The sequence below is a fragment of the Salvelinus fontinalis genome, chromosome 7, assembly GCF_029448725.1.
Source record: "Salvelinus fontinalis isolate EN_2023a chromosome 7, ASM2944872v1, whole genome shotgun sequence".
NCBI lineage: Eukaryota > Metazoa > Chordata > Actinopteri > Salmoniformes > Salmonidae > Salvelinus > Salvelinus fontinalis.
The window spans coordinates 63,890,503-63,903,620 of record NC_074671.1 but is presented as its reverse complement, the minus strand read 5'-3'; the positions used below and the strand labels follow the sequence as shown (position 1 = coordinate 63,903,620).

General features: G+C 45.3%; 1 protein-coding gene across 1 annotated transcript; it reads right to left on the bottom strand.

Annotated features, from left to right (window-relative positions):
• Nucleotides 1–593: 593 nt before the first annotated feature.
• On the bottom strand, nucleotides 594–12,726 carry LOC129860131 (exosome complex exonuclease RRP44-like; the record flags this gene model as incomplete). Its single annotated transcript, XM_055930452.1, is given in 16 exon segments — nucleotides 594–733; nucleotides 1,272–1,428; nucleotides 2,968–3,054; nucleotides 3,648–3,775; nucleotides 3,900–3,984; nucleotides 4,073–4,137; nucleotides 4,324–4,425; nucleotides 4,629–4,745; nucleotides 4,965–5,111; nucleotides 5,391–5,528; nucleotides 8,905–9,183; nucleotides 9,513–9,680; nucleotides 9,959–10,032; nucleotides 10,554–10,747; nucleotides 11,824–11,981; nucleotides 12,393–12,726. Coding segments are annotated over 16 exon segments (2,258 nt in total), but the record flags the coding sequence as incomplete, so codon positions are not given.
• Nucleotides 12,727–13,118: the final 392 nt, after the last annotated feature.

Here is a 13,118-nt window from a genome sequence, read left to right as displayed (position 1 = left end):
TGATAGGTGAAGTGTGTGTTCTCACCGTCTGATAGGTGAGGTGTGTGTTCTCACCGTCTGATAGGTGAGGTGTGTGTTCTCACCGTCTGATAGGTGAGGTGTGTGTTCTCACCGTCTGATAGGTGAGGTGTGTGTTCTCACCGTCTGATAGGCGAAGTGTGTGTTCTCACCGTCTGATAGGCGAAGTGTGTGTTCTCACCGTCTGATAGGTGAGGTGTGTGTTCTCACCGTCTGATAGGTGAGGTGTGTGTTCTCACCGTCTGATAGGTGAGGTGTGTGTTCTCACCGTCTGATAGGCGAGGTGTGTGTTCTCACCGTCTGATAGGCGAAGTGTGTGTTCTCACCGTCTGATAGGTGAAGTGTGTGTTCTCACCGTCTGATAGGTGAGGTGTGTGTTCTCACCGTCTGATAGGTGAGGTGTGTGTTCTCACCGTCTGATAGGTGAGGTGTGTGTTCTCACCGTCTGATAGGTGAGGTGTGTGTTCTCACCGTCTGATAGGTGAGGTGTGTGTTCTCACCGTCTGATAGGCGAGGTGAAGTGTGTGTAGATGGGCGAGGCCAGTCCATAGTGGTGGAAGTCACTGTCCATCCCAGAGCAGAAGTACACAGCCTGCATCATGCAGCGTGTTGCTAGGATACGCAGCAAGGTGTTGAAGTAAGGGAAGCCGTCCACCTGGGCCGCGTCCAGAGAGTCAGCTAGAGCCTTGGCCGAGTCCGTGTGGATCACCAAGTCCTGAGGGGACAACAACGTTACAACTACAACGTTACGACTACATTAGACTGATGTCAGAAACAACAACGTTAGGACGACATTTCACTGATGTCAGAAACAACAACGTTAGGATTACATTAGACTGATGTCAGAAACAACAACGTTAGGACTACATTAGACTGATGTCAGAAACAACAACGTTAGGACTACATTAGACTGATGTCAGAAACAACAACGTTAGGACTACATTAGACTGATGTCAGAAACAACAACGTTAGGACTACATTAGACTGATGTCAGAAACAACAACGTTAGGATTACATTACACCGATGTCAATGTGTAATACAAGGGAAATGGGGGGTTGATTTGTTGTAATTATTCATATCTATCCAAGGTTCTACGTCAGTCCCTATTTTGTTGTCCTTCGACCCGGATAGGAACAACTGTCCCCCAAAAACATCAAGTCTTATTACAACTGTGTTTGAGCTACAAGTATGGTCTATAGAATGTCATTAGACTTGTTTTAGATGTCTAGTCAGTCTGAATATGTAGATGTACCTTCGACTTGGCAGCCTTGTTGAGGATGTCGTAGTTAGATGGAGGAGGGGCGGGGTGCTTCCTGAGAAGAGCACACTCTGAGAACTCATCATAAATCTTCTGAGCTACTGAGATGTTGGCCAGCAGCATGAACTCCTCCACCATGGAGTTGGTCTCCCTGGGGAACAATAAAGTTATTTGAATTTGAACCCACCGACACAGCGTGAAGATCAAGTCTCTGAGCAGAGATCTACTGCTGGATGTTATAACTCAGTGACGAGGTCAACCTGGAAACAGCAGGATGCTTTGACAGGCCACAAAACGCTTGTCAATATTCATGTGAATTCAGCTGAACTTGTTGAACTTTAAACCATGTTAGTCAGGTTCAAAACGACAGCAGTTTCAAGCACCATGAATAGAACCTTCAATTCTATATTCTAAAAGCCTTATTTTAAATTCTATATTCTAAACGCCTTATTTTAAATTCTAAAAGCCTTATTTTAAATTCTATATTCTAAAAGCCTTATTTTAAATTCTAGATTCTAAAAGCCCTATTTTAAATTCTAAAAGCCTTATTTTAAATTCTATATTCTAAAAGCCTTATTTTAAATTCTATATTCTAAAAGCCTTATTTTAAATTCTATATTCTAAAAGCCTTATTTTAAATTCTAAAAGCCTTATTTTAAATTCTATATTCTAAAAGCCTTATTTTAAATTCTAAAAGCCTTATTTTAAATTCTATATTCTAAAAGCCTTATTTTAAATTCTAAAAGCCTTATTTTAAATTCTATATTCTAAAAGCCTTATTTTAAATTCTAAAAGCCTTATTTTAAATTCTAAAAGCCTTATTTTAAATTCTAAAAGCCTTATTTTAAATTCTATATTCTAAAAGCCTTATTTTAAATTCTATATTCTAAAAGCCTTATTTTAAATTCTAAAAGCCTTATTTTAAATTCTATATTCTAAAAGCCTTGTTTTAAATTCTATATTCTAAAAGCCTTGTTTTAAATTCTAAAAGCCTTATTTTAAATTCTATATTCTAAAAGCCTTATTTTAAATTCTAAAAGCCTTATTTTAAATTCTAAAAGCCTTATTTTAAATTCTAAAAGCCTTATTTTAAATTCTAAAAGCCTTATTTTAAATTCTATATTCTAAAAGCCGTATTTTAAATTCTAAAAGCCTTATTTTAAATTCTATATTCTAAAAGCCTCATTTTAAATTCTAAAAGCCTTATTTTAAATTCTATATTCTAAAAGCCTCATTTTAAATTCTAAAAGCCTCATTTTAAATTCTAAAAGCCTCATTTTAAATTCTAAAAGCCTAATTTTAAATTCTAAAAGCCTAATTTTAAATTCTAAAAGCCTCATTTTAAATTCTAAAAGCCTCATTTTAAATTCTAAAAGCCTCATTTTAAATTCTAAAAGCCTCATTTTAAATTCTAAAAGCCTCATTTTAAATTCTAAAAGCCTCATTTTAAATTCTAAAAGCCTCATTTTAAATTCTAAAAGCCTCATTTTAAATTCTAAAAGCCTCATTTTAAATTCTAAAAGCTTTATTTTAAATTCTATATTCTAAAAGCTTTATTTTAAATTCTAAAAGCCTTATTTTAAATTCTATATTCTAAAAGCCTTATTTTAAATTCTATATTCTAAAAGCCTTATTTTAAATTCTATATTCTAAAAGCCGTATTTTAAATTCTAAAAGCCTAACAACGTACTTGAGTTCCTTGGTCTGTAGGTCTATGGGGTCGTGAGTCTCACTGTCGATGTGGAAGCGAACCTCGGGCGAGGAGAGAGTCAACGCACTGAAACACACAATGGAAAACCACCATGTTAGATCACCAACAAAGACATGTATTTATACATTCCACACAGAATAAACATATAGATTAATGAGACCAGCAACCAGATCAATAAACACAATCCATCCATCAACCAACTAACCAGTTTTGGGAATACATCAATCTGCCACAGTTCTAACGATCCGTCTCTTTCAACAGTTAGGGAAAAGCTTATCAACTACTGACATCACATAGTCACAAACCCTTTCTCTATCCTGTCTCTTCAGGATCCTGGCTAGTCTGTTCAGGCCTCGTAACCTCTTACCCTTTCTCTATCCTGTCTCTTCAGGATCCTGGCTAGTCTGTTCAGGCCTCGTAACCTCTTACCCTTTCTCTATCCTGTCTCTTCAGGATCCTGGCTAGTCTGTTCAGGCCTCGTAACCTCTTACCCTTTCCTGTCTCTTCAGGATCCTGGCTAGTCTGTTCAGGCCTCGTAACCTCTTACCCTTTCCTGTCTCTTCAGGATCCTGGCTAGTCTGTTCAGGCCTCGTAACCTCTTACCCTTTCCTGTCTCTTCAGGATCCTGGCTAGTCTGTCCAGGCCTCGTAACCTCTTACCCTTTCTCTATCCTCCGTTTCTTCAGGATCTTTGCTAGTCTGTTCAGGCCTCGTAAGCTCTTGGTGGTGTCATCATTCATGTTGGCGTCATCAATCCTCATCTGGGCCTCGGCGTAGGTCAGGGAGGCCTGGAGGAAGAATTAGCATTCAATTCAATAAACTTTATTGATCCCCGAGGGGCAATTCTAAGTCTTACATTGTCTCAATCACAACTGTTACATTGTCAAATGTGTGAGTTTACTCTCCCCCTACCTTGGAGTTGATGACACTTTTAGTGAATCTGGTCTTGACTATCTCAGCCTTGTCGTTGATCTCCCATATACAAGAGAAGGCCAGCCTACAGAGAGGAGACACCAGGAACACCACTGATGGTAAATGACAACAACAACAACATATATGACGTCTTAAGGAGGTATTAAAGTCACCTCTCCACACTGGATCGTAGAGAACACAGGTTGGAGCTCAGCAGTTCAGGAACCATGTCGATCCTCTGTGGGAGACAGCTGTGTTAACAATACAACACTTAAATGGAACCCTATTCCCTATATTTTGACCTACTTTTGACCCGGGCTCTGGTAAAAAGTAGTGCACTATATAGGGAATAGGGTGTAAGACGTACTAAAAAGAGCTAGCTAGGGTTCCTCAAGGTTACTATGTGATGATAGAGGGACTCTACCCTTCCAGTCAGGTAGACTGTAGTGCCTCTGTTAGCAGCCTCCAGATCCATGGCGTTGCCTGGACGGATGAAGTGGCTCACATCAGCAATGTGGACACCAACCTTCAACCCACAAAGAGACACGCACCATGACTTGTCAACTTTCAATTCTGTTCCATCACATTACCGCCCTTCAATAGATTCTGTTACCTCATCCAAACATTCCTCCGTCCAATAAAATGCTGTAAACTGTGTTAGTTCATCCTACCTCTCAAACATCCGTCCAATAAAATGCTGTAAACTGTGTTAGTTCATCAGTGTCCTACCTCTTGGTTTCCATTGGCCAGGTCTCTACAGTGCAGAGCATCATCTATGTCCGTACAGCCAGGAGGATCCACACTGCAGACGGTCAGGTTCCTCAGGTCCTCTCTCACAGCCATGTCCTGATACAAGAGCAAATAAGGTTTAGTGATGCATTATTACCTGTTATAAGCATGTTATGAGCCTTTATAAAGTATTATAACCACACCATAATGCAATTATACCAACAGGCTTTAAGTAGTGTTAGCAAATTGTTGATTGGTATAGCTACAACAACGTAGCCACCAGCTGACAATATATGTCTTGACACAAAATGGCTGCCATAACAGGACCCCAGTTACCTCCTCTGTGATGTTCCAGGGCATCTTGGGGAGGAAACTGAGGACGGCCTGTGAGAAGTCCTGGTGAGGGACATCATGCTCCAACAGTAGCACCTCCGTCTCTGTCTCCTTGTCCCCTGCACTGCCCAGGCTACGAACAAAGTGGCCCTGAGAGGAGAGAGGGAGAGAAGGAGAGAGGGAGAGAAGGAGAGGGGGAGAGAGGGATGGGTGAGTAGAGAATGGTGTCTAGTCTCTGCTAGTTCCTCAAAGACAGAAAGAGGAGAGATAAGCAGTTGATTGATTGAGGTGCGTTCCAGGTCCTCTTCATTGCAGTCGCGCTGCACATCTCATGTACATCACAGACTTCTCCAGGCATTGATATCCGATAATGATACGTGATCATCTGAGCAGCCCGACTGTAATGAAGAGGACCTGAGAGACACGTACATTAGGGTATCTGGAGTGCTTGGGCCAGCCGTCGATGGCCACCATGATCCTCTGTCCCGCCAACGTGGCCGCCTGGCGCGTCTCGATACGGATCCTGGGGATACAACGGTCAGCTGGGGTGAAGAGGTGACGGGTCGCCTGGGAAGGGAGGGATATAAGAGACCAGGAACAATGAGATATCTTTGGTCTTGTCCACATTCGTCAGCACAAAACAAGTACAACAGACATGTCACGCCCTGGCCTTAGTATTCTTTGTTTTCTTTATTATTTTAGTTAGGTCAGGGTGTGACATGGGGAATGTTTGTGTTTTGTTGGTTTTGGGTGTTTTTTATGGTAAAGGGGTTGTTGTATAGTATATGGGTTTGTGTGGAGTACATGTGTCTAGTGTTGTCTATGTATGTTTAGTTGTCTAGGAGAGTCTATGGTTGCCTGAATGAGTTCCCAATTAGAGACAGCTGATTTCGGTTGTCTCTGATTGGGAGCCTTATTTAGGGTAGCCATAGGCTCTCATTGGTTGTGAGTAATTGTCTATGTAGAACGTTTGTAGCCTGTATGTATGTGCACAACGTTTGTAGCTTCACGGTCGTTTTGTTGTTTTGTTCGTTTTGTTAAAGTGTTTCGTGTTTATTTTTGTCATCTTTTAAAATAAAAGAAGATGGCTTATTTTCCAACTGCTGCGTTTTGGTCCGTCAATCCCCCACACGATCGTGACTGAATTACTCACCATTATAGGACCAAGCGGCATGGAAAGCGGCAACAGGACCTACCTACACAGGATTCATGGACATGGGAGGAGATACTGGATGGTAAGGGGCCGTGGGCTCAACCGGGAGAATATCGCCTTCCTCGTGAAGAGCTGGAGGCAGCTAAAGCCGAGAGGAGGCGATATGAGGAGGCAGCACGGAGACAAGGCTGGAAACCCGTGAGTACAACCCAAAAATTTCTTGGGGGGGGCCTTAAAGGGAGTGTGGCGAAGTCAGGTAGGAAACCTGCGCCTACTCCCTGTACTTACCGTGGAGAGCGAGAGTACGGGCAGACACCGTGTTACGCAGTAGAGCGCACGGTGTCTCCTGTACGCGTGCATAGCCCGGTTCGGTACATTTCAGCTCCACGTATCGGCCGGGCTAGACTGAGCGTTGAGCCGTATGTCATGAAGCCGGCCCAACGCATCTGGTCACCAGTGCGTCTCCTCGGGCCGGCGTACATGGCACCAGCCTTACGCATGGTGTCCCCGGTTCGCCTACATAGGCCGGTGCGGGTTATTCCACCTCCCCGCACTGGTCAGGCGACGGGGAGCATACAACCAGGTAAGGTTGGGCAGGCTCGGCGTTCAAGGGAGCCAGTACGCCTGCACGGTCCGGTATTTCCGGCGCCACCTCCCCGCCCCAACCCAGTACCACCAGTGCCTCCTCCACGCACTAGCTATATGGTGCGTGTCTCCAGCCCTTTACCACCAGTGTCTAAACCACGCACCAAGCCTCCTGTGTGTCCCCAGAGTCCTGTGCGTCCTGTTGCTGCTCCCCGCACTAGCCCTGAGATGCGTGTCCCCAGCCCGGTGCCACCAGTCCCGGCACCACGCACCAGGCCTACAGTGCGCCTCAGCTGGCAGGAGTCTGCCGTCTGCACAGCGATGACTGAACTGCCCGTCTGCCAAGCGCCATCTGAGCCATCCGTCTCCCCAGCGCCATCTGAGCCATCCGTCTCCCCAGCGCCATCTGAGCCATCCGTCTGCCATGAGCCTGCAAAGCCGCCCGTCTGCCATGAGCCTGCAAAGCCGCCCGTCTGCCATGAGCCCACTGAGCCGTCCGCCAGACAGGAGCCGCTAGAGCCGCCAGCCAGACAGGAGCCGCTAGAGCCGTCCGTCAGACAGGATCTGCCAGAGCCGCCAACCAGACAGGATCTGCCAGAGCCGCCAACCAGACAGGATCTGCCAGAGCCGCCAACCAGACAGGAGCAGCCAGATCAGTCAGCCAGCCATGAGCAGCCAGATCCGTCAGCCAGCCATGAGCAGCCAGATCCGTCAGCCAGCCATGAGCAGCCAGATCCGTCAGCTAGCCATGAGCAGCCAGATCCGTCAGCTAGCCATGAGCAGCCAGATCCGTCAGCTAGCCATGAGCAGCCAGATCCGTCAGCTAGCCATGAGCAGCCAGATCCGTCAGCTAGCCATGAGCAGCCAGATCCGTCAGCTAGCCATGAGCAGCCAGATCCGTCAGCTAGCCATGAGCAGCCAGATCCGTCAGCTAGCCATGAGCAGCCAGATCCGTCAGCCAGCCATGAGCAGCCAGATCCGTCAGCCAGCCATGAGCAGCCAGATCAGTCAGCCAGCCATGAGCAGCCAGATCAGTCAGCCAGCCATGAGCAGCCAGATCCGTTAGCCAGCCATGAGCAGCCAGATCTGTCAGCCAGCCATGGGCAGCCAGATCCGTCAGCTAGCCATGGGCCGTCCCTCAGTCCGGAGCTGCAGTCCCTCAGTCCGGAGCTGCAGTCCCTCAGTCCGGAGCTGCCGTTCCTCAGTCCGGAGCTGCCGTTCCTCAGTCCGGAGCTGCCCCTTACCCTGGTGCTGCCCCTTACCCTGGTGCTGCCCCTTACCCTGGTGCTGCCCCTTACCCTGGTACTGCCCCTTACCCTGGTACTGACCCTGGTACTGCCCCTTACCCTGGTACTGGCCCTTAGTCCGGAGCTGTCCCTTAGTCCGGAACTGCCCCTTAATGCAATGGGGTTAATGTGGAGAGGGGTCATTTTGAAGAAGCTAAGGAGGTGGTTAGGGACTGTGGTGACGTGGGGACCACGACCAGAGCCGGAGCCGCCACCGTGGATGGAAGCCCACCCAGACCCTCCCCTAGACTGTGTAATGGTGCGCCCGGAGTTCGCACCTTAAGGGGGGGGTTATGTCACGCCCTGGCCTTAGTATTCTTTGTTTTCTTTATTATTTTAGTTAGGTCAGGGTGTGACATGGGGAATGTTTGTGTTTTGTTGGTTTTGGGTGTTTTTTATGGTAAAGGGGTTGTTGTATAGTATATGGGTTTGTGTGGAGTACATGTGTCTAGTGTTGTCTATGTATGTTTAGTTGTCTAGGAGAGTCTATGGTTGCCTGAATGAGTTCCCAATTAGAGACAGCTGATTTCGGTTGTCTCTGATTGGGAGCCTTATTTAGGGTAGCCATAGGCTCTCATTGGTTGTGAGTAATTGTCTATGTAGAACGTTTGTAGCCTGTATGTATGTGCACAACGTTTGTAGCTTCACGGTCGTTTTGTTGTTTTGTTCGTTTTGTTAAAGTGTTTCGTGTTTATTTTTGTCATCTTTTAAAATAAAAGAAGATGGCTTATTTTCCAACTGCTGCGTTTTGGTCCGTCAATCCCCCACACGATCGTGACAAGACAACAAATAATCACAAGAGAAACCAAAGCATGGTGGTATATACATCCATATTGATAAATACTCATGTAGGATTTCTGAAGGGTTTGATTTGATTGATGTATTGATTGACAGAGCAGAGTGAGGTGACGCTAGTTACCTCTTTGATTTGGGACAGGAAGAGCATGCCACAGAAGGGTCTCCAGTTCCTCTTGATGATGCCCACCACCCTGCCTGTGGGCTTCCGTGACCCCGCCCCAGACGGACCACTCTTCAACTCTGCCTCCTCCTCCTCCTCTGTGACATCATCCTCCTTGGGCCCCTCGTCCTGCAGCACCACAGAGGACGGAGCCACCCATTGGTTCAGAGGCAGGATCTCCACAGCAACCAGGTCCTGATGGACAGCCCTGTTCAGGTTCTGTAGGCCTTGGATCAGAACCTGAGGGGCGGGACAGGAAGAGGAAGTGTTACCATGGTAACCAACGCTGCTTTGTTTACATTTCCCATCCAATCACTCGCTCATCCCCATCTCGCCAGCTGGCACTTAGAACAGCATGAAAGATTCTCCGCTCCCATCCAATGGTAAAGGACAAATAATACTGTTCATAACTCACTTTTCCAAACCAGGTACATGAACAGAGGAGTTAACTAACAATGAAGAAATATTCAGCAACTGTTGGAGGACTTAAAGAATGTTCCATACTTCTCTGTCAGGTTACACGGGCAGAATCCACAACTGAACATGAGCTATGCTTCAGCAGCACTCACCTCTGTACTGTCATCTCCTTCTCCGTGGACAAACACAGTAGCCTCCAGGTAGTTGTCTCTGCTAGCCCGGAACGTTCCCTGTTGGAAGGTCCCACTCTTAATCCCAGACTGGATCCTAGACAGGGGCAGGTGCTCCGGGAACAACACCTTACTGCTGGTGATCTCATTCTGGGAGGGAGAAATTAAACCAATAACCATGAATATGCAGATCTAACTTTCTCTACAAATATGCAGATCTAACGTTCTCTATGAATATGCAGATCTAACGTTCTCTATGAATATGCAGATCTAACTTTCTCTATGAATATGCAGATCTAACTTTCTCTATGAATATGCAGATCTAACTTTCTCTATGAATATGCAGATCTAACTTTCTCTATGAATCTAAAATAGCTGCTGTAGAAAGTACATATGTGTGAATGTGCTATTGTGAAGACATTAGTTACCTTGTCATCGTTGGTCAAAGCCAGTCGATCCACCAGCTCAGGGTTGGCTATCAGACTCTTGACGTACTCCTCACCTGTGTGGAACAGAGGACGGATGAAGACGGCATCTTCTAAAGTAAACATGTAGCCGACATGTTGAACACACCTAGTACTGTGACCTTGTGGTTAAGGTTAAAGACATGAACAGCCGTCTCATCTTGGAGTATTGAGGTAACAGATATTGTGATATTAAAGACATGAACAGCGGTCTCATCTTGGAGTATTGAGGTAACAGATATTGTGATATTAAAGACATGAACAGCCGTCTCATCTTGGGGTATTGAGGTAACAGATATTGTGATATTAAAGACAAGAACAGCGGTCTCATCTTGGAGTATTGAGGTAACAGATATTGTGATATTAAAGACAAGAACAGCGGTCTCATCTTGGGGTATAAGGTAGTTGCTGTGAAATTGTTAGATTACTTGTTAGATATTACTGCACGGTCGGAACTAGAAGCACAAGCATTTCACTACACTCGCTTTAACATCTGCTAATCATGTTTATGTGACCAATAAAATGTGATTTGAGGTAACAGAGGTGTGTTGTTTCTTACATCTGTATGTGAGCAGGCCGGACTCCTCTGCTTTCTCCTTGTTGCCCCGGTCATTGGTCAGCAAAACAACCTTTAACCCCATGTCCGTGGGGGTGTTGTTCAGGTGATCACTGTACCACTTTGTAGATATGCGGATGGCTCTATCATTACGATCGTTGGCGCTTTCCCCCTGCTCTCTCTCTATATACGTTTCTCTGCAACAGAAGAATACAACCATACATTGCTTTGAAAAGCATTGATCGGTCACAAATGGCTGGACAGTTAAGGCGTCAGCATGCTTCAGTTCGGCTGGCGACCAGCCTGAGCTCGTTCAGTTCGGCTGGCGACCAGCCTGAGCTCGTTCAGTTCGGCTGGCGACTAGCCTGAGCTCGTTCAGTTCGGCTGGCGACTAGCCTGAGCTCGTTCAGTTCGGCTGGCGACTAGCCTGAGCTCGTTCAGTTCGGCTGGCGACTAGCCTGAGCTCGTTCAGTTCGGCTGGCGACTAGCCTGAGCTCGTTCAGTTCGGCTGGCGACTAGCCTGAGCTCGTTCAGTTCGGCTGGCGACTAGCCTGAGCTCGTTCAGTTCGGCTGGCGACTAGCCTGAGCTCGTTCAGTTCGGCTGGCGACTAGCCTGATTGGTTAGCTGAACAAGTGTGCTCTCATACTTAAAAAGACCTTGGCTTGAAAAACATGAAAAAAAAACGGCAATAGTACTGTTTGCCCACATTGAGACGCCGTAGCCAGTATACACTTCCCCAAAATAGTCAGAATTAAGATAACTCCATAAATCTGTTATAAATTTGGTGCAGTATTTCTCAAGAGAAAACGTGAATGAGGACGAGTCGTTTCTCGCTGAACGACAGCAGGCACTTCATTGAAGAATCCTTACTGTTGACCAATCAGTGATGAAGGCGTAGACTTCGGCTTGCCTCAAGAATAAAAAAAAGTGTGCACAAACAGCTTAAGTAAGCGTTTCACTGTAAGGTCTAAACCTGTTGTATTCGGAGCACGTGACACATAAACTTTGATAAAACCCTTGCCAAAGTCCAAAAAACGAACAAAAACGTCACAAAATGTCGTCGTAATATACCCAAAAAAACTTCCACACTGTTTTGGCTGGGAAACATGCAGACTTCAGTCTTGCTCCAACTTATTTCAGTCAATTGCTACATCGGCGTCAGAGGTGGGATAACCCCAAGGGTCACTGACTTAAAACCAAGTCAGGCTGCACCCCCTTAAATCACTACAAAACAGTCAGTTATCTAAGGCAAACAGCATATCTATTTTCTACCTGTGATGCTCGTTAGTGAAAGTGTAAAAGTGTTTCTCCTTGTCGTGAAGGATGTCTTTCAACCGCTTGTAGATGGGAGCGCTCCTGTGGCGGACCTCTTGGAGTACAGTCTGCAGAATGATCACGTTCTTGATCAAGGGATCCTCCAGGATATCAATCTACAGACATTAAAAGGGATATTGATTCAGCACGGTAGAATGTCACAGCTGAAAGTTAGTCAAATTAGTTAGCTAGATCAGGATTTCCCAAACTTGATCCTGCACGTTTTGGTTTTTGCCCTAGTACTACATAGCTGACTCAAATATCCAACTCATCATCAAGCTTTGATTATTTTTAATCAGCTGTGTAGGGCAAAAACCAAAACGTGCACCCGGGAGACGGGGCAGGGCCGAGTTTGGGAAACCCTGAGTTTGATAAGTGGGGTTCACACTTTCACTAGAGGCGTGTCAGACATCTAAACTGTAGTGATGCGGTGGCAAAATCTAGCGTTTACTTTAGACATGTACTTTTTGTATTGATTTGTTGTTAATAATACAGTTTACGTTAGACATTATTCCACAGTAACTTACCTGGCTCAACACAACATTTGTGTCTGGGAGCAAATAGTGTGGGAAAGAACACAAGTTGCTTTCAATGCAAGCGTCTTTCTGCAACACGGACTCTTCTTGCTTGCATTCTGTACAAACTTCACTCCCGCACCAAATATCGTCTCGCAGGTAGTGCTCACGGACTATTTTCATGATCCCGCCTGATCGGGTCTTCTTTACGAAAGTTTTTGATTTCAACATTACTCCGATAAATATATATTACAACAGTAATTTTGATACGTTTCTACTCATAGGTGTACATCAACAAACATTCCACCCGAGACCGATGTACACACGTGGGGGGAGGGAAGATAAAAACATTCCCGGGGTTTCTTGTGACGGATCATATCAGATTCAGATTCTATTGTGAAAGTTACCAGATACTTTGTGTACTTTTTATACAAGTATCAATTAAATGTGTGTATTTCAGAAACAATTTAGGGGGAATTTTATGATAGATAATTAAATATGTTATAATGTAATATTTTCTAACTCTGTGTAAAACCTTTTAAGGCCATCTTCTTTTTCTTCTTCATTTTAATCGTGGTTTTGCAAGCCAACCTTAAGAAGCATCACAGCTCCGTTGCGGGCTGGGGTGTGATAGAGACAATGCGAGTGCTCGTCAACAACACTTGCGTGCATAATCAGGGTGGAATACGTCATCTTGTTTCCTTGAAAACTACAAGGAGGTCTGTAGCGACTGATAAT